At 42.5% G+C, this 21,191-nt stretch overlaps 1 protein-coding gene across 1 annotated transcript in view; it reads right to left on the bottom strand.

Annotated features, from left to right (window-relative positions):
- disc1 (DISC1 scaffold protein) overlaps positions 1 to 21,191 on the bottom strand; it is a 39,773-nt gene that overhangs the window by 13,040 nt on the left and 5,542 nt on the right. The window contains exons 3-10 of the mRNA XM_070916394.1: positions 20,957 to 21,026; positions 19,163 to 19,319; positions 18,119 to 18,215; positions 17,349 to 17,581; positions 14,006 to 14,060; positions 12,496 to 12,598; positions 12,141 to 12,329; positions 4,028 to 4,088 (exon numbers count right to left, since the gene is read on the bottom strand). Of these exons, the coding sequence (XP_070772495.1) occupies positions 4,028 to 4,088; positions 12,141 to 12,329; positions 12,496 to 12,598; positions 14,006 to 14,060; positions 17,349 to 17,581; positions 18,119 to 18,215; positions 19,163 to 19,319; positions 20,957 to 21,026 (965 nt within the window). The remainder of the gene's footprint in view (positions 1 to 4,027; positions 4,089 to 12,140; positions 12,330 to 12,495; positions 12,599 to 14,005; positions 14,061 to 17,348; positions 17,582 to 18,118; positions 18,216 to 19,162; positions 19,320 to 20,956; positions 21,027 to 21,191) is intronic.

Here is a 21,191-nt window from a genome sequence, read left to right as displayed (position 1 = left end):
CCTCTCAGCCGTTCTCTAACCTTCATTTGGCACACAGACAATAGAAAAATTGTTCAGCCCAGCCCCCCTGCCCTCGCCAATTCGCTACTCAACGCCACTGCTCCTGAATTCTGCTATAGTGGGGACGCACCCAGTGAGCCATGCCATTGTTATTTGTCTCTTCTGAAGTGGAGAGGGACACACACACACACACACACACACACACACACACACACACACACAGACATGGGTGGGCACACGTGTGTTAACTTACACACATACCCATAAATCATTCTCTGTGGGGATTCAGTGTTATACAATCATAAATTCCCTTAAAAATGTCAAAGCCGGCCTCATCTATCACAAAAGCTTCTCTTCAATGACAGCCACAGCTCATTACAAACAACTGGCATCGGCATTAGGGCTCTTTGTACTGAAAATTCAGACAACACGACAGCTCCTAACCCTGTGATGGCGGCGTCCTGGTGCCCGCCGGTATGAACTCCTCGCCCGGGGGTTAATTGGTGGCAGCCGCTCGGCCTGCCATCTGACAGTGGCAGGGTGTGGGTGTGCTGCTCTGCTGATGGCCCAGTAATAAGAAGGAGAGACAGGCAGGCACACTCCTTCTACAGTCTTGCGGCCCCCCTGTGGGACTGCTGACTGACAGGACTGCTCTTTCTCCTCAAGGCATTATGTACGCACACAGCCAGCCACAGAGGAAGGATTATAAATATAACTGTTAAGCCGAGGAGCAGCGGTCTGGTCCTGCTGGTAGCAGTAGGTTCAGTTAGTCCTCTCCAGAGTGAAAGAGCACAAAAGCGGGTCCAATGCACTGTCTGGCCAATATTCTGAACTCCACCCAGCATCAGGCCATACGTTCAGTCCCACATTCTGCCACACATGAATACCGATAAGCGGCTCCTATCTTCAGTCACAGCTGGAGTCTCTGGCTATCTACAGATCAGGCTGTGAGTGTATTCTGGGTCAAGTAAGCACCAACTCTAAGAAAATAAAATCAATGTGACTTTCACCTGCAGTCTCATGTCAGCATCTCTGATGTTTAGGATCCATAAACGCAATGAGAATTCACACATTAGAAAGGAAAAAAGGAGATGGTAATGTTTCACCGTAATCACGCAGCAACATCTCACATAACACCAGCTGTAGAGAGGTGCTAATAATATGGTGAAATACAAGGTGGGGACTACTGGGTGAGGTGTGATGGTGGGTGGATGAATTGAGCTGTTTGTAAGGTGGGTGGCTTGATGTCTGGGGAGGTTTATACAGCAGACAGCTGAGTAACCAAGGTCCCTTTGTTTCAACCACTTTACATTTCTCTCATGTGCATTCACCATTTTGTACATTAAAAGTGATATTAGTGATAGTTTTTTCTCACTCCGTTTCTCTGCTTAGCCGCTCTCAGCATGTCCTCGATTTAACTAAGAGAACATGCCCTGAGTATTTTCATCTACACCAGTTGCATTGTATCCATTAAATTTGACAAATGACATCCAAATCTCAACAGAAAAATGCATAAATGTAGCAAAAATACGAGAAGCATTCCCTAATGAAACATCTACATAATGTATTGAACAACTGTGCTGTGCTGCTAATCTGAATAAAATGTTTTTTGTTCTGGTGACACACTTACAGCATCTACACTGCTCTAACATCCTGTTCTAGTCTTTAGCAAGGAAGAGATAATTGGTTTTTTCAACACCATCCGTCTCCACGGAGACCAGACATCTCACCAGTACTAATCTGCCTCCCCCAACCCCCCCCTCCTTCTCCTCACCTCCCATCACCAGTGCACTCCATCAGCGATAATGTACATTAGAGCTGACTGATAAAATTTACAGTGGATGATGGGTGCATGTGTGTATCTGTGTGTGTGTGTGTGTGTGTGTTTGGTGTGTATGTGGGGACAACTGCCCATTCAATCAAGCCAAATATGTGTCACTGTGCCAAACTGGAGCTGAGAGGAAGCTACTGGTCCTCGTCTGAAGCCAAAGCTGTGCTTGTGATTTCATCAGGACCGCCTCTGGTCATGGACGCTGGTCCAAGGCCAATCAATCAATATAGACTGTGATGAGCAGAGAAATTAGTTTACAGTGCCCAATACCCAAGAAGGTGTCCTTTAATGTGATTTTTCTTTCAATGGTGATGTGGTTTGACACTTGATCTATATAATCAGCGATATAGTATCTACTGGTGAACGAAGATAGGATTGCAGAGAATAGGAGCTCCATTAAATGGAGGCTGATAAAGAACCCAGTAGCCAGACTTATATTTGGAGGTCAAGCATTCAATGATGTCTTTTTTTTAAATTGTTATTGGTAGTTTGGGACTGAAAGAGCCTGTCCTTAGGAAACGGAAAGAGACTGTCTGGACCTATAATCTCAGACGCTTACATCAGAGGAGGATAAGTGGAGATATAGCATTAAATAGTTTTTATATAGTTATTTTTATAGTTATTTAAAGGGGCACTGATGTACACATGAAGTTCAGTTGATCTTGACCCATAGTACAAACTAAAAGTCTTTGCTTTAGATCATTCTTCTTTTTATTTGCCTCATGTGAGTCCCCTAACCTAACTTAAAGGTTTTTGCACAAAGCAGTTTTTCACTAAGGTCTTAATTCTGCTCTTGTTTTGGGGATTTTGTGACTGTGAGGATTTTCTGCTGTTTACGTCACTTTTTGTTGTGCACCTTATTTTGAAGTTTCTGTGTAGGAGGGGCAGCATCCTTTAAGGGCTTGCCACCTACTATTTGTGTCTAGTTCTGCCTTCTTGTTGTAGATATACTGGATATAGGCTGTGATTTTGCCCATTTTGTAAAATACCCTGACAATGCCTCTTCCAGTAAGTCAGCTAGTGTTTTCACATTTTTCTCATTAGATACATGGCACAGACAGGTACTCCCCTCTCTATCTCTCTCTCTGAAAAATCAAACAAACAAAACACAAAGCGGCCATCTGCCCTATTGACAGAAAAGGTCCAGAGGCATGCTTCCCCGCTGGGCACTGAGATCGCAGCCATGTTGCTCCTTGACCACGCAGAGCCCCCCAGCCTGAGCATCCTTCAACAACAAACAGCCCTGCACTGTGTGACTGACTCCTGGCTCCCATCCAAAGAGGTGACCCTGCCTCTCCAAGGATGCAACACAGAAAGCTACCCCCTCTCACACACCACACACAGAGACATGGGTCAAGCAGACACACAGTCTCTCTGACAATATAGGCTTTTCCTGGCTCAAAGTAAGCCCAGGCGGCCTAACCTTCCTCCTGTGAACACTTAAAAAAAGAGAGTGAGTGGAAAGCGCAGTTCATATGGTGTACACAAAAACATTACCAGCTCTATTCATCCATCTGTAAAATACAAATGGTTCCAAAATGCTGCAGAATAAGAGCCGCATCGCAGCTGCTCAGTGCTGTCTGTCTGCTAAGGAGACGAGCAAAGCAGCTCTAATCTCCATAAGGAAGCATAAGCAGGCGTATGGTGTCAACAGTTGACTGGGTTCCACACCCTCTGCTCGAAAAAGTCAGCCACTCAGCACATCACAATGCTGTTGTGTAACCATCAGGCGGGCTGGGCGACCACCCGCAACACAACAGACCTGTCTTCAGTGATTTAGGAGCTCCGAGACGCAGGCAGAAACGAAACGGACAGAAAAAGATATTGTTTTGTCTAAAACGGTTTACACGGAGGAGGGATGGGGTGGAAACTGAGCTGATGTAGAGGTATAAAAAATATAAAGGTATAGAAAAAAAAGTGAGAAGGTGGGAAGAGGATGACAAACTGTGCAGGTGAGAGACAGAGTGAAATGTGAGAAAGGGGCTCTGGGAGACAACAGCATGAGAAAAAGGTGTGAGTGCATGATGTGGTGGGTGAGGTGATGTATTGGGGAGACGGTGCTCTCGTTAGAGGACGATGGAGGTGAGAGGAAATTCCTTGGAGACTGTTGCTCTCTTTATGCCTCCTTGTATTTTTTGTACTCCTTCGGAATATTGAGTCTTATAATAAGAGAGAGACGGCACAAAACACTCTTACCCGTGCAATCTGTCCTCCAATAGCTTGATATACTTGGTAGTGTTGTCTTTCAGCCGGCTTTCTGTGTGGAGAGAGAAGCAGAGAGAGAGAGAGAACAACAGCATGTTACTTGCACTTTATTCATTACTTTTATTAGCCATGATGGGGTATCCTAGCAACAAATTACCATTCTAATACCATTAAAACTGATTTGTCATTAGCTGTATTTTACATGGGCTCTGTCAGGAAAGGTAGTAGTCATTACAGTTGGTGACGGCATTGTCCTGAGAAACTGCAACAGTACAGTTCAGCACAAAGGCCCAGCTGGCTCTCTTTTAAGACTACACACAATCGAGGAAAGATCATTCCCGCTGCTCTAAGAAGGGATAAAATAGGAGACGGCCTGAGGATAAAAGGGGATTTTATCATGGCATAGGTCCTTATATCGTGCCAGATTTTCTGTGGGGCATAAAGTGGGATGGATAGCTTATGTTGCTTCCTGTGCCCTTCTGCCAGCAGTGAGCAATGCCTGAGGAGGCAGACGCAGGCTGGCTGAGCGTTAGTCAGGATCGAGAGGAGGGCAATCTGAGCGCCGATAATGAGCTCATGTATGAAACATGAGAATATGCCCCCCGCAGCAGCAGATCTTTGAACACAATAGGATGCACTTATATCAAATTGCACCACATATATATGTGCACACAAGCTATAACGCACATCCCTCCTCCTCCCCACTGAAAAACACACATACACAAAGCTGGACTCATATATCTGCCCATCCCAACATCTGTGCAACTCAACAACCAGTCAGAAAAATCTGTGCTTTCTCACACTCTGGTGCAGTGGTTCCTACCTTGGGGTCAGGACCCCCAAAGACATCACAAGATAAACAGGTGATGAAATGATTAACAGGATGGGAAACAATCAAAAAACATAATGCACTCTGCTACACAAAATTGTGTATATCTTTCAGACTTTTCTATAGTCATTGCTATTTTCTATTTCTATTTTACAGGATAGTTCTGGATACCCACACCTGTAAAAAAAAAAATCAATATTAAACAATCTCAGAAGGGACATAATTGCTTAAAGACATAGTTCCGCATTCGGGAAACACGCTTTCTTGCAGAGAGTGAGATGAGAAGCTCGATACCACTCTCACATCTGTTCACTAAATATGAAGCTACAGCCAGCCAGCAGCTGGTTATCTTAGCTTAGCAGAAAGGCTGAAAACATAGAACAAAATCCACCGACCAGCACCTCTACAGCTGACTAATTTATATCTTGTTTGCTTAAATTGTACAAAAATTGAAGTGTAAAAATGACACGTTCTGGTTTTACGGGGGGGTTATGCAACTACTTCTTGGCCGTTAACAGTTACTTCCAACCGGTGGAGACCCCAGGAAGTTACTGCGTCCCCCCCAAGAAATAAACCAGCACACTGCAGTAACACCTTAAACAAACAAGTGAATTGTGAAGCTGTTTCGACCCGTTTCCAGTCTTTATGCTAAACTAAGCTAACCGGCTGCTGGTGGTAGCTTCATATTTACTGTACAGACATGAGAGCATTATCAAGCTTTTTATTTAGCTCTCTGCAAGAAAGCTAATAAACATATGTCCCAAAATGTCAAATAGAGTACATACGTTAAAAACTTATGATGAAGAGTCACAAGTAGGCTTTGCTTCATTTTAAGGAAACACAAGCCAAAAATGGTTGGAAACTACTCTAATGTAATTCCACTTAGCTTGCTCACCTTGACTAGAACCCAGAGAGAGAGAGAGTCGCCTAATTGGGTGTTCTGAATCACACTGAAGTTTGAAATATAATTTGTATCATTGTCTTGATGGTGGTTATTAGACAGCATCAGCTCCAGGATGAGACATGCTGGGGGGCTGGCACAGCAGGGAGAAAAAGAAAATGTCTGAGATAAGTGGCTGTGTGACACACACACACACACACACACACACACACACACACACACACACACACACACACACATTGTCTGTCCATACTTCTGAGAAGACATGATAGTCAAGCTATTTATGGGGTTTGCATGTGTGTCCCTGAAAGAAAGATCTTGCCTGAGAGTCGTTTTCATTCAAAGTGGCCAAATCTGCTCAAGAGGAGAGGAAGAAGAGGGAGGCCGCTGGCGTAGCTATCACATATCTGGTGAGCAGATCTGGTGTACGTGGACCAGACAGCTCACTTACCACCCCTCTAATTGCTATGTGAGATCCTATCCTACCTACAGAGTTTTCCCTTGTCAACTTCCATTCATGCCGGCTCCGTTAAGCAGCGTGCAAGGAGATAGCCACTGAATAATACATGGGGGGCATTAAGCCTGACTTCGGATGGCACCGAGCATGTACAGATGCGAGATGACAAAGTGGGCTGCGGCTCTAAGAAGAGCAAGAGCGAGATTTAGAAATAATATACTGTTAGGAATATAAGTCAATATAAAAAGGCAGGTGAAGATGGGAGACACAGACATGAGTGTATTAACTGTTAACTTAATATTTCTTTCTGTGCTGATACCGTTATACGCAGAGGAGAGCCAGTGTGCCATCCTGTCGCCATGCCAACCGGTAGCAAAACTAGGGAGTCTTTTCGGGCGTGACAGATGAAAATAATCTTTTCTTTATAGAATGGGACAAGACATCAAGCACCAGAGCCCCCTCCTGCGCTCAGTGGAACCAGAGCACTGGATGATATTACCACTTCCTGTAAGTCTGTGGGAGGCTGCTGCCATTGGCAGGCCATGCGAATAAAATCAGCACTAAAAAGCCCATAAAGAAGAGAGACACTCTGTTAGTCCCTGATACATGCGGCAGTGTATTTGGTGTTGAAGGAACCTCACAAAGGCGTTCACAGAGCCTGCATTGGAGAATTCATGAGCTCAGCCGCCCGTCACACAGTGATCTCAGCAGGCGCTAAACATCACTGATTGCTGCCAAGGACCGAGGCCTAAATCGAAGAGGCCAGTCATTCATAATACAAACAGAACTGAGACACTATTGAAAGATGAAGAGAATGTGTTACTGGATGTTGCAAAGAGGCCATTTGCTTCATATAGGACAAAATACACATTCATTAGTCTAATGAAGAAATAATTACTTCATCTAAATAGATGTAAAGTTGATAGAAAATGATGAATCTGATTACAATTAGTCGTGTAGACAGACAAAGCAAATGGAGCAGACATATCTCACAGTGATGCACAATTCCCGATGATGAAGTTGTGAGCTTTAATGAGCCTGCAGAAGTTAACAACGGCAAGGTGTTTGGATTTGCTGCTGCATTATGAGCATTTGAATAGCTCTCTAATTGAAAGTGAATAATGCAGTAATTTCTTCATTGCCTTGTAACAATAAAAGCACCCAACATCTGTGAGGCCTTCGTGCCGTCTAACAAATTAGAGGCGGCTCCGTGCTAACGCAGCGCCACCAATATGCGTGTAAAAGCCTGCGCATAATAAGGCAGAAGAGAAATTGTGTGTCTTTGTAATTGAGTTGAAGGCACCGACTGTGATTAATGTGTTTAAGCTCGGCTCAGGCTGTTTGAGTGCAACAGCACTGCAGGTAACACAAACACACAGTCAGCATATGCAGACACTTACATTGTATGGATGCATCTAAAGTTAACAGCAGCCCAGTATCATAGCTAATGAAGGAAGAGGGACGGGTTGATATCTCAGACAGGCTCTCAATAACCCATGATGCTTTAAGGCTGTGGGATCACAAAGCATAGCAGTACACAGATTGCAGCTGGCATGGCGTAACATATTGTGAGGCTATGCAAGGACGCACAACAAAAGGAATCATTTGATAAAAAATTGGCTGTGTGTGCAAAATCTGTGCTATATATATATATATATATATATTTCTATTTCTTGGTGCTGAATTGCTCCGACAGAAATGTTAGACATGCTCACTGTCATTATAACTCAAGTCAAACTCAGTAAACAGAGTTTGTTTAGCGGAGACTATAAACTTACTTTGCTGCGGGCTGCAAAATAAAACATTTTCTGTTGACTGAATCTGGGAAGCACTATGAGGCCCAACAAAGAGGACCTCTCCCAAAATGTGAGGCCATAACAGCTCTACAACACTCTCTCAACAGCTCACCTACTCACATTCCTGCTCCATTAAACTGGCATCTTATAATTTTCAGAAAAAAACCCTTTCCTGAATTTGTCACCTCCCTCCAAAGAGTTTTGCATAAACCAGACTAAAAGTCCACAGCCACGCTAGCCGCTCTGAGAGGCTGTCCAAAGTGGCGCTTTAAGCTAAATGCTAATGTCAGCATGCTAACATGCTCACAATGACAATACTAACGTTCCAATGTTAGCTGTATGAGCATAATGTTTACCACGTTTACCATCTTAGAATAGTGCGTTAGTATGCTAATATTTGCTAATTAGCTAATTAGTACACCTGAGGGTGATAAAAAGGTCATTAGGTCATAAACCAAATATTGGACTACCAGGTGATGGTATTAGATGGAAAATCAATCCATCCAGTAGTTGGTGAGTTACTTCAGTCTGGACCAAAGCGGTAGACTAACAGACGGACATTGCCTTCCCTAGTCATGCTGCTAGCATGGCTAAAAACAAAAATGAATTTTGGCTTTACTTTGTTTGCAGTGCAGCTAGAGGTGATTAAACCAGCACTATGAAGCTCAACCTCCTTTAGAGTAGCATGAAGTTAAAGAAAAGAAAGTGATTGATGCAGTGATGGGAGCTATTATAGTGGTACCTCAATCAACTTCCCTTTGTTTTTTGAAGTAATTCTTATGGGTATTGACGCAATAAAACTCCTGACAAATTCACAATGGAATGACATCCTCTACTGAATCACAGGAAAAATGAATACTGCCAAAACTTCACAGACAAAAACCAGGAAACATTCTCCCAGGTCCACTTAACCACTACACCGCTCTCAATCATTCAGACACTCTTTAGGAGAAGAGCTGTCATACGTTCCATCATGTTCTCAACAGAAGCACCATAAAAGAGGCAGTCATGAATAAATCATATATGTCCTCGCCTTTACTGTTGCATTTGTTTAATAACACAGAGTGACAGTATTTTGATGTACACTTCAGCTGCTGGACGGGTATGCACAGTTGAGTTTGGCCTGGACGGGCTCCCGAATTCAGCCAAGGAAAAGGCGACACTGGAGTGGGAGCTGCATGAGGAAAGACTAGATGGTGGCGATACAGCAAAACACAAATTAAATGTGTTCCAGTGGAGCCATGTGGAGAAGACAACCTACTGTCTTTATCACAGATAGCCAAATTACCTGACTGCTACAGAATATACCGCCTGCATACTAACAACAGCATTAAATAAGCATTACCACAATACTTGGATAAATCAAGAGGAACACACACTGACACTCCCTCCACATTTGAATGTCCTCACTCCTGGGGGTCATTTACTCATGTTAGTCAGCTCTTCAATTATTTACTTGTAAATTTAGTATCACTCCAGATCTCTCTTGGGTACAAAATTATACTCTCAGCAGGGAATCAAACCTCCGGCTATAATGGGTTTGGTATTCATCAGCACTCATGCCAATGGCAATTAGGGATGTAATGGCTCCCAGGCCAAAAACCCCCACACCACAAAGTACGCTGGGCGGAGATGCTCAACAAGCTGAAGCTGTATAGCTTAAGTGAATGTATGCGTATAGATTTGTCGAGCTATCAGCTGAGCTATGCGTCGCTGAGGAGCTCATGCCATGACAATGGGCCTTTTCAAGAACAGGCTATGGTTTTCTTGTCATAAGATGACACTAGCAGCATTAGCATTTGCTAGAAATGCCTCAGAAACCAAGAGGATGGCCATCTTGACTTTGAAGTAGACTGTAATTTCTAATCCCCTCCAGCTAAAGAAATGGTAATGTGCTGTTTGTGGGCTATCAGTTTCCAGCTTGCGTGTGCCAGCCCCTTATTACCAAATAGGATGACAGTTTAATGAGCCCCTTGCTTGGTGTCAGCAACACATTGTGAAATTGCGCCTGCTGCCATATTGTGCGCGCCCACTTGAGCATTTCAGCAAGCCGCACAACCAATCATTAACTTGCCGTCTCTTCCCACATTTGTGACGTGTTACTCACCTGATTCCCGTTCCTTTGTTTACCCAGAGCACTTGCATGTCACTGGTTTCCCAGCCTCCGTGAGAGAGAGCTGCATTACTCTGTGTGAGGCACGCAGTGTATTTCAGATACTGAGGTGAACTTGAACATGTCTTTGGTGGTTGTCAGGGGAGAGATTAATGTTATCCCTGGCTGTTCAGCAAGTCAAGGTGTTCAGGACTGTATTTCAGAAGCAAAAGTCAGGCAGGTGACTGAGAGTTATGCACATAGGCGAAAGGAAAAGAAACATAATCGCTTTTGCCAGTAAAAGGAATTGGTATCTACCACAATAATATAAAACCATGGACCTTACGTCAACAAAAATACCAAGTCCATGCATTACCATATACTCCATAAAAACTCAATGCAACCTAGCCTGACTGCAACAATGAAAGGGTGCCCCCTAGTGACAGCAGAGGGTGCATTCAAGACAAGACAATGGGTCGACACTAATGGCGAGGCTGCAGCCACAGGCCTAAATGTATGTAGATAACAGCGCATGTTAGATGGCTGATTGCACGCCTTGGGGTTGCAGAAGGAGCCCGATGCAGAGCTCCAGTCACTGGTCTTTCACTACCTGCCCTGGCCCCGTCAATTCACTCCCTGCGCTCCCGTCTCAGTGCCTCAGAGAGTGAAGTGACCTTTTTTAGAAATCTCCCTGTGACTGATGGACTAGAGAGAGTAGCACTGCAGGTGGTGCCGTCAAAATCCATTTATCTCTCTGCCGGAGCCAGGAGGCCACAGCAATCTTGCTCCCCTTTCTCCCCCCAAAAAGCAAGCCCCTTCTTTAAGCAGCATTCAGATCTCCTCTAGTTGGAGAGTGTGCGAGCGCTGATACATCATGTCTGCACTGAGTGGCTTGGAGGTAATTGGCTACTTCACACAATCTAAAACTCATTTCCCCTGAACATCCCCCCACCTCCCTTCCCCCTCCTCTTAACAACTGCCAATCCTGCTGGTAACTCATTTGATGCCGAGTCCCCACTGACAGCAGAACATTTCTCCTTCATTTGGGAGAAAAGTCGTTGTCCATTGATGTCCTCCCAGCGTGGAGCAACATCAAGAGAGGACTTCTCTTTCAAAGAGCTCTCATGTTTCACATTTGAATTGATATTTAAAAGATGTATTCAAAGAAAGAGAGGTGCCTTTCAAAAATACAACAAAAGTTTTCTTGTCTCAGTGGGCAGGTGAAATAAGTGAGTGTTCTTTCAGATAAAGGTGCATTTATTTCATTTAAAATTTCTTAAAGCTGCTATAATCCATGTTTTAATATTAACAATGGAATAAATGATTTAGTAATGTGAAAGGGGTCACTCATAGTGATGAACACAGAGATTTATTACAAGACTCTTACATTACTGTTTTCCTCAGCTCTAAAGAGCATTTTAGCATCTTTGAGCACATTGTTTTGGTTTTACATCCACAACTTTACTGTCAGTCACTCTTATCTTCGCTCTCATCATCGTTGTTTCCAGATGCAGCTAATAAACCCACTGTACACTACCCGCTCAGCACCAAACGGCATAGTGGCCAAAGAATAGGGCACATAACGCCCCATCAAACCGCAAATTGTTTTTTACACAACATTTTTGTACTGATAAAACAAACAAGATATAACGTGTTAATTAGTGAGCTTTAGAGGTGTCGGTAGGCAGATTTTGTTACTTTGAACACCAGCAGACTTGCTGTTTCACCCTGTTTCAAGTCTCTGTGCTAGCTAAGCTAATCGGCTGCTAGTGGTAGCTTTATATCTAATGGACAAATATGAGAGTGGGATTGATCATCTCCTTGAACTCTCAGCAAGAAAGCAAAGCATATTTCCCAAACTGTCAAACTATTTCTTTAAGCTATGTTAATGTAGCTACAAACATCTGTACAGCTGTCGATAGCCAGTAATGAGGATGATTTGTTGCTTTGAGTTCTATCATATTGCCTACAGCAGCCCAGTTTCTCCTTTGGGATGAGAACACTTCATGTTATCTTGATGTGGACTCACCGTGCTGGGCCTCCTTCTGCTCCAGCTCCTGCCTGAGATGCTGCTGCTGCTCCTTCATCCTGGCCAGCTCCTGGCTGCTCCCCGAGCTGAGGCTGTGCAGCCTCTTGGCCAGAGCCTCCAGCCGGTCCCGCTCCAGGTACACCGCCTTCATCTCAGCTCTCAGCTCCTTGGCACTGCTGAAGTCATTACCTGCGCCGGTGCACCACAGGAGGACATTAAGCTTACACCGCCCATTAATGAGCGCCTCAATCATTAATAGCGTAATTAAGTGAGGCTAATGGTGGGCGATTGCAGTAAATGAGATAAATAAAAGACGGGAAGGGTTGCATTGGGGTGTGGTGGAGTGGAGAGGTACCTGAGATGGCCGCCAACTTGGCCTCATGCAGCGCCAAAAGCTGAGTTTCGGTCTCGCTGACTTTCCTCCTCAAGCTGCTGCCCAGCCTCTGACTCATGACCACCTGGGGAAAAGAAGGAGAAGAAGAGGCGGAGGAGAGAGAGGGGGGAGGGTGGTAACTAACAAAACCTTTGCAGACACATGGATCCCACAGGATGCATAGCTCATTTCCAATTCCGCTTTCATTTACTTTTTGACACTCATTCTTACAAGACCTTACAGATTCATTTCCGTCTTTCTGTGCTCGCCCTGCTTTGAATACACAGCAGAGCATCAACGCTGATGTGTTACCTTGTCTATAACCTTTAGAAAGAAAGCGAGTGCGTCTCCTTTCACGTGGACAGACAGGGAAATGTGAAATCTCCATAAAAGATGCCATTAGAATGTCAGAGGAAAAAAGGCCCTGAATGTCACGGGCCTGATGGGGATGCAGCACCTCAGCTCTGCAGTATTCACAGAGGAGTTGATGGCTTCAGATACAGCCTGTCTGGCCCCCATCTGCCCTCACTCTGCCCTTTAAACCTCTGTTCTTTCCAATGTATTCACTTTGAGTTACAGCCAGATACAATCCCCATGACGCGCTTCCTTCTTTTGAGGAACTATTTTCACCACTCAAAGGGATGTTGAGCCGGATTTTCTGACGCATTTTCTTCTTGAATCTGACACAGTTTTGTGCAACACTTTGAAAAGGCTGTCAAATAGGTTGGTATTTCTGAGGCAGAACATCTCCAGGGAGTTTTCTTCCCAGAAGAAATATAGAAAACAGTTTTTTCAAACAGGCTTGCATAATTTTATTTCACGCGTTACATGGGCTGGAAACTGCTCTGAAGTGCTTTTCAAACTGTAGAAATTTCTGACATTGGTGATTTAATTTTGAAAACATCAGGCTATTTGTCAATTTTGAAAAAGTCAATAGAGAAAGTGAAAGTTACTTTCATGCCAGCAATCATTTTGTCACAGCAGGTGTGCCATTTTCCACATGGTGGATATCTCATTTAGGAACAAAACTTTTCATTTCAACTTAACAATGGACAATCTTGTGATTGTGGTAAAAGTGTCTCTTTGTGGAAAGCCTATATATTCCTTTGAGGTGCAGTTGCAGCATTTGATGATGGGTTTCCAAAGGACACAGTACAGTCAAGAGGTCTTTTCTGAGCCCCCTGCCCCCTGGTGTGCCTCTCTCCCTCAATCCTTGAACCACCACTTCTTACAGACTTCTGCTGCTTCTGGCTTTTTCCAGCTGCAGAGATCCACGTGTAGATATCAGTGAGGGGGACAAGCAAACCCCTGAGAAGGAAGAAGGGAACTCCAGAGACAGAGCACATACAAAGGATGCATGCAAAGCCATTTACTCACAGGAATACACCAGTGACACGCATGAAAAACCCACCAAATCCATGCTAGCTCAGCAGATATTTCACATAGTACACATACGCCCTTGAAATCCAGAGGAAGAGGAAAAGTGGCTTACTTTAGCAGTGGCTTCCTTGATGGACAGATTCAATGCCTGCTCCTGCTCCTGGAGTCTGCAAAAAGGAAATAAAAATTGATTTGGACTGATACTGTGATTCGCATGTGGAATCAAAGCTCTAACAGGGAATCTAGGGCATTTGTGCTTAAAAGAATTACAAATGATTCAACGATTATCAAAATTGTTACTGATTGTTGCTGATTTCTGATGATCAGCTAATTGATTAAAGGAGTAGAAAATATGCTTATTTGTTTTTTTGAGAGTTAGATGACAAGATTGATACCACTCTTTTATCTGTCCGTTTAATATGAAGCTCAAGCCAGCAGCCGGTTAGCTTAGCTTAGCATCAAGACTGGAAACAGGGGGAAACAGCTAGCCTGGCTCTGTCCGAAGGTAACAAAATTCATCTACCAGCACCTCAAAAGCTCACCAATTACCACATTATGACGCTCTGACTTAACTGCTGGCTGTTGTTTTGTATCTAGCGGCCTTTAATCAACTTATTGTTTTATCTCTAGCAAAAATGAAGCGTTCTTCAACATTCACCAGTTCCAGACTGTAGTAAAGCTACAGGGGAGGGCATGTTGTTTATTCTCCAGTAACTGTTCTAGTTTAGATACCTACTAAATCTTTTAGGTAGTAATCTTGCCTGTCACTTTTCATTTCTAAATGCAAAATGCCACATAAGGAACTGAGATACTACTGTTTCCAAAAGCTATTTTTAAAGTTATTTTGCTGTGGTTCTTGAAATCACGTAAATGAAAATCTGGGAAAAGCAGCTGAGCTCAAAACTAGGCTGTGAGATGATTTGTTTCTTCATGACAGTTTAAATCCGTCATTTCAAATTGGCCTGTGACATACAGTATTTAGTTGGCTTGCAATAATGGCAGCCTGTAAAGCAACTTCCAAGATAACAAAGACAGACTAATGTATGTGTTTTCATTGACTGGCACATTAGATTTAACTGTCTAGATGAATATTTCAGATATCAAGGGTAAACATCATATTAGTAATGTTATTACTGTGCATGTATGTAAACATGCAAACAGGACAAACCATTAAGATCCCATTATTTGGTGACAGAGATATAAATCAATTAGTAGCTGGACAAAAGGAGCATGAAATTCATTATGCACAGCACAGTCACCTTGAGATTGTCTCAACCGCCTCATATCACAAAACTCAGCATGCCCTTTTCATGTTATTCAAGCTGATGTTCAGGGTGAGTCAGAGTAAAATGTTGTCTCTGAACTTCAATGTTACAGCACCTTTTTTTTTTTTTTTTTTTAGCAATGCAGCTACTCTGGATCATGTGGATTTCTTCAATCCAGTACACATGAGGGAATAAACCTTGATGCGAGAAAGAAATGTCCTGTGTTATTTGGAAAGGGAACTGCAACACCATCATCATGATGACCCTAAGCACACCACCCGGAGATGTGCAGCTGAATATCCGATCTGAGGTCGCAATTTCAATCAGTAGCAGGTATAAATGCATTCCAGTTGGGGTGAGAACATGTCAGATATCAAATTATGCCAGTGATGGTGGGTCACGCCACTGAGGAGGCGATAAGTACAATTTACATGTCTTTCTAACGAGTGGCAAGACAGAGAGGCTTTCCACAGTGCTCCCTTGCAAGCTATTAACTTCAGAGGATATGATGCAAAGTAATCATTTGCATCTGACAAAAACCATTACAATTCAGAGCAGGTATGAGAGAAGAGGATTGAGGGCACAGGGGATGCGAGGAATGAAGAAAAAGAAGTTGTTTGATACATCCTCTCTGAACCTGAAAATAAATCAATCATTCCTCGTAAAGTCTTACAAATGATTGCATTGCATTACATTCATTTGGCAGGCGCTTTTGCCCAAAGCAACTTACAATAAGTGCATTCAACCTCCGTAAGAACAAGAGTTAGCTTATGTTAGTTATTTTTTTGTATGTTAAAATACTGTAAGTGTATTTCCATCTTCAGTTGTCAAGCTCTCATATGCAGTTATTTGAGATATTAATTGGGTCGAAACACGATGGTGTGATTTTGACAGACTTGTACTTTGTTGGCACGAGATGAGAGACAATCCTGCTGTAAGATTTATTCACAATTCCACTTTGTTTGTCAGAGGATGAATGAAGCTGGGAAGCAAAGATTTAGTGAAATAGAGGATCTGCACCGACACATCCTCTTCCAAACAGGCTCATTCAATGATAAGAAAATATGTGACATGATACAGGGAAAACGTCCGTGGACTGACGATTGTTGCAGTGTCACTGCCACTCACAGCTCTCTAGCAGCCCCACCTGGTGACTGAAAGTACTGCAGGAACTGTGAGCACTATCCACAGCATGATGGCAGGTGAATGAATCTGATATGGGGTTTGTAAACTTATGCTAAGCACATTTTTTATGAACAGGAAGATAGAGGGGCAACAGTAAGGTTTCTGAGTTTCCTGCCATTTACAAAATGTCAAAATATCCCTGATTGTGAGAATATATTTGAGGTTTATTTTGTGTCTCATATAATCTATATGCTATATATATATATATATATATATATATATATATATATATATATATAAACACAAATAGCATGAAATGATAATGGTAAGTGCAACCTACAGCCAATAATATCACTCCTGAGTAAAGGCAATGCATGTGATGGCCCAGTCAGCAAATTATTTTCACAGTTATGGTGTTCGATAATGTTCAGGCTCGACCAATCAAAGTTTGACTAAAAGGAAAAACCATCACAATGAGGTGTGACATGCAAATGTATCAGGTGTCAAAATGTTTCTTCACAGAACACTCCAAGGTGCTATTTGACATTTACATTTTCCACATACATTTGCACATTTTCTCAACTATATTGGAGAGCGGAAGCACAAGCCAGTGATATGTCCAAAGATCTCATTCCTCATTTGGATTTGACTCTTGTACTGATCACATGAAAATGATAAGTAGATTTCCCTAAATCATGTCCTGTGCCACGGAACAGTAGGTTTGATTCACTAATTACCTAGAGCTTTTTTTATGGAGTCTCATATTTCATTAATAATTAGAAAAACTGACTAATTTAAATCTGAAAATGTCTGATGTAGTCATTCTAATGCAAATAAAGCATTTATATGAAATATGTTTGAAAGGGCAAACTTTGGTATGAGCCTTTATATCTTTACTCAGAACAGCGAGTAGTTATGTGATAATGTAATCAAGTACTTAACATACAAGTCTATGACAGCCTTTCGACATTGCACATTGGTGCAATGTAACACCTACAATGTGATACAAAATGATTTGGTGTGAGAAGAAACTGGTCAAATATTCTGTATGTACATGACTCCGACCTGAGCATGGAGGGTGGAGGAGAGACGGAGATCTGCGTGCGGTTTTCAGACGCGACGAGGTCCTGCAGGGTTCGGCTCATGTTGCGGAGCTGGGCCACGGTGCAGCTCCTCAGCACAGAGCCCTCCAGTTCCTCAGCCTCCACCTGCTGCTCCTCCTGCTGGATCTGCTGCTCCAGGCGCCGACCGCGGTCCTTCAGCTCCATCAGCCTCTGCTGCAGCTCAGCTATCTCATCCTGCGCAGGTTTCAGGGGTTTGACTTATGATCCTTGCATTCATTTCAGGCGTTACTGACCAATTTCAGACATTGTTATTGTTCTCTATGTGTTCTCCCTGTTTTGATGAAGCTAATCAGGATCCTAATAAATTCAATTAAATCAAATTAATCAGCAGCACTTTAAATATCCAAACCAGTACAATTATCAGCTATATTCAAGTACATAACATGAAACAGAACCAAACTTTGCAAATTCTGTAAATTCACTTACAAAAAGAGAGCAGCAAATATGATTACAACTAGACATTTCTATAAATTATTTGTTTCATATTGGAAGTATTAACAATGACATTAGGTACTTCACTATTAAGCCACTCTAAATTAAATATTGAAAACAACTATAGATATTTTAGAAGCTTCATTCATTTTTCATGAGTGAGGAAAGAAAATGCAATAGTAGTTCTTAAACGCGGGGCACATCACACAGGTCGGGGACACACACGTGACACAAAGTGCCAGAAATGACTCTCAGTGACATAATGTGAGCTGAATTTACCTCGACCAGCCGTTTCTCCTGGATCAGGCGATCTCTTCGGAGCAGTGGACCCCGCAATGAGTCGGAGCGCTCCCCTGCATCAGGCTCTACGCCCTCCCTGACGACCAGTCACAAAAAAACACAGTCACGACAAAAGCCTCAGCAATGGTGTTTTAACGTCTTGAGTCATTTTTCATAGCCACATTTCAGGGTCTTTCTGGCCTCTATCAGGGGCCCTTAAAGTGAGTTGATATGTGCACTGTGTTACTCACTGAGATGGAAGGAAATACTGTGGCGAACAAAGGTGACCCTTAATGTTTTTTCCTATTTTCTTTAGCATTTTACACGGGTATGTATGGAAAACACATTAGCGCATTGCTATGTAAGCTTTAGTTTACGTTTGTTCAGGATACCCTTTGGAGAGAGAGGCCCCACCTGATTTCCTTCCTGTTACAAGAGCTATTTTGGACATCCCTCCCTAACCGCTCTGTCCTACAACATTATAATGGAAGTTAGAGAGTGATCATGATCACAAGAAGAGAGCTTATGAACTCAATTTCACCACATAAAGCTGTGAAAATGCACATTTCACCAAGAGCTGAAGAACCTGTCAACTTCAACACTGAAAACTCAGTAGGGCTACGTAGCAATGCTATGCTATTGTTAATCACCATATAATAGTATCAGATTGTGATTAAATTATAATATAAGGTTTTTGTGGTCTAAATAAATGACACAAAACTAATCAAAGTCTGTCATAAAGTGAAATCTGAAAATAGGAAAATATAGGTTTCACTTCACTGCAATTAACATCAATTTAAACATTTCAACATTATCAAACATATGTCAATAAGGAGAAACATTATACTTCAGTATCAAAACAGTAGCTTATGATCACTGTGATATTAATAATAGTAATAACATCAGAAGACTTAGCACAGTTTTGGCTCATAAATTAGCATGACAGTAACTACAGAACATGATGCTCATTTCTGCTGGGTGTGACCACAGGAGAGTGTGAGTTGTGTATACACTCGTAATGCTTCATGTTGTTGTGTGACTGACCTGCACTGACTGCAGTCTGCCCTCTGGAGGGCGCTGTGCACCACCTGTCTGAGCCGCTCAAGGAACAGAGCCACGTTGGGCTGTCTGGAGGGTAAACCCAGCTTCAGAGCACCTCGCTCCCTGCACAGTTCCTCCAGCTTCTTCCCAAAACGCTCAGCTGGACACACACACACACACACACACACTGAATAACATGAATAACATGCAGCATCAAATGCTAAAAATGTAATTTATTAGTAACTAGGTTCAAGTGAGAAAGTCCATGTAGTGCTGCTGTGTTGTGACTAAACAGATTACTCTCTCTAGGTCACAACGTCTATGTGGCCTATATTCACTGAAATAACATGGCTGCACACACATCACTCCTTATTCAATTACCAAATTATCCCTTCACTAGAGCGCACTTCTGAACAGAACTGTACAATTCTCAGCTTGCCGTTTCCAAGAAGTCATAATTCCTGTCATTTAAATTTTAAGAATCCTTCATTTCTTTAAACACACATCATGTCTGGAATCAACCCTCTCTGTTGGGTTCATGGTTAGGTTTAAAAATGATAACTTTCTATGGGTAAAACATCCAGATCTTCACCAGCAAGTTCTTGTTTATAACATTTCTTAGAAAGCTGTTCTTAAGCTTTTCAGGCGTCCCGCTGACAGAAAAACAGTTAACTGCTGGAAAAGAACTTCCCTGGAAAAGTGAGGTTTGTGATATCAAAAGGCAAACAGAAAACCTGACATGGTTTGACAAGACATACTGACCCAAATAATCACTCCACTTAAATAGTTCAAGGTCTACAGGGCACAATGACGGCAGATGTTGGTTTTTATTTCTGTCACAAGGTCCGAGAAATGGGTCAGAATACTGCCCTCTTTTGAAAATAAACTTTCTTGGAGCCAGCTAGAAAAAAAGACTCAAAATAAAGTGTCCAAATTAAATGTGTTAGGTTTGAGGACTTGCTGGTTCTTTCCCATGCAGTCTTCAAAGTTAAAACATCAAAAGCTAAATGTGGGTGATGAAACATGAATTAGTGTTCACAAAGCCCCAGAAGCTCCGGGTTGTTCTTGTAAATGAATGTGGAATTTGATTCAGCTTTACCTACTCTCGGGACTTCCTTCAGTAGTTTCACAATGTCCAGTTTTCAGTTTTACTTGGCTGACTGATCTGATGTGGTGAGAACTAACGTGTACACATCAGGAAAGCTAAGCAATACCAGACAGACTCAACCCTTCAGTTTATAATACACTATTAATAAGGTCAGTGTCACTGGAACTCTCCAGTAAGTTTGATGTGAAATGTATGTCAGTAAACAACAAACCAGTTATTCAGCTCTAATCAATGTGTGCCCTTCTGCCCTCATATGCTTCATCAAACACCTCAGTATGATCCAAAATTAATTCAGTTAGCAAGAAATCCAATAAAGGCAACTGGGTGGCTTCCCTTATCTTCAAATGTCAAACTAATAAATGTCTGGATCCTGACTGAACACGGCAGTGAAACCTGGATATATATGGGGAATCCCGCAGAGTTACTGTATGTTAAGCTGCTGCAACTTTCAGCCCCACTTCACTGTTCACTGTCTTCTTTCCATTATACTACATTTAAAAACAAAACAAAGTTCTTGAGAGAAATTTACATTTGTAAAACTATCAAAAGAAAGGCATATAACATGTCAGAAACTCAGGTTAGTTCAATGTCAGCTCTCTACAATCCATCCACAGCTGCAGTGTCTCATCAACAAAAGCTGTGATGACCTACTTATCAAAGCAACGGCTCAACTGAAAGTCTTAGTTCACCTGCGTCATAGTCGTCATCCAAAATGGCTCTCTGCTGAAGTCTCTGCAGCTTCAACATCATGGACTCAATCTGAGAGGGAGACACAATACACAGACAACAGGACAGATTACCCAGAGGGCAATGCTCTTTAAACAGAAAGAAAAAATGTGTGGGTGCAATGACCGTCATTTCAAAGTGACACTGGGTCAGCAAGTTGAGGACTGAGTATGAAGTTTAAAGCCACATCACCATTAT

Source organism: Enoplosus armatus, chromosome 12, assembly GCF_043641665.1.
Source record: "Enoplosus armatus isolate fEnoArm2 chromosome 12, fEnoArm2.hap1, whole genome shotgun sequence".
Lineage (NCBI taxonomy): Eukaryota > Metazoa > Chordata > Actinopteri > Centrarchiformes > Enoplosidae > Enoplosus > Enoplosus armatus.
This window is presented reverse-complemented; position numbering and strand designations above follow the sequence as displayed.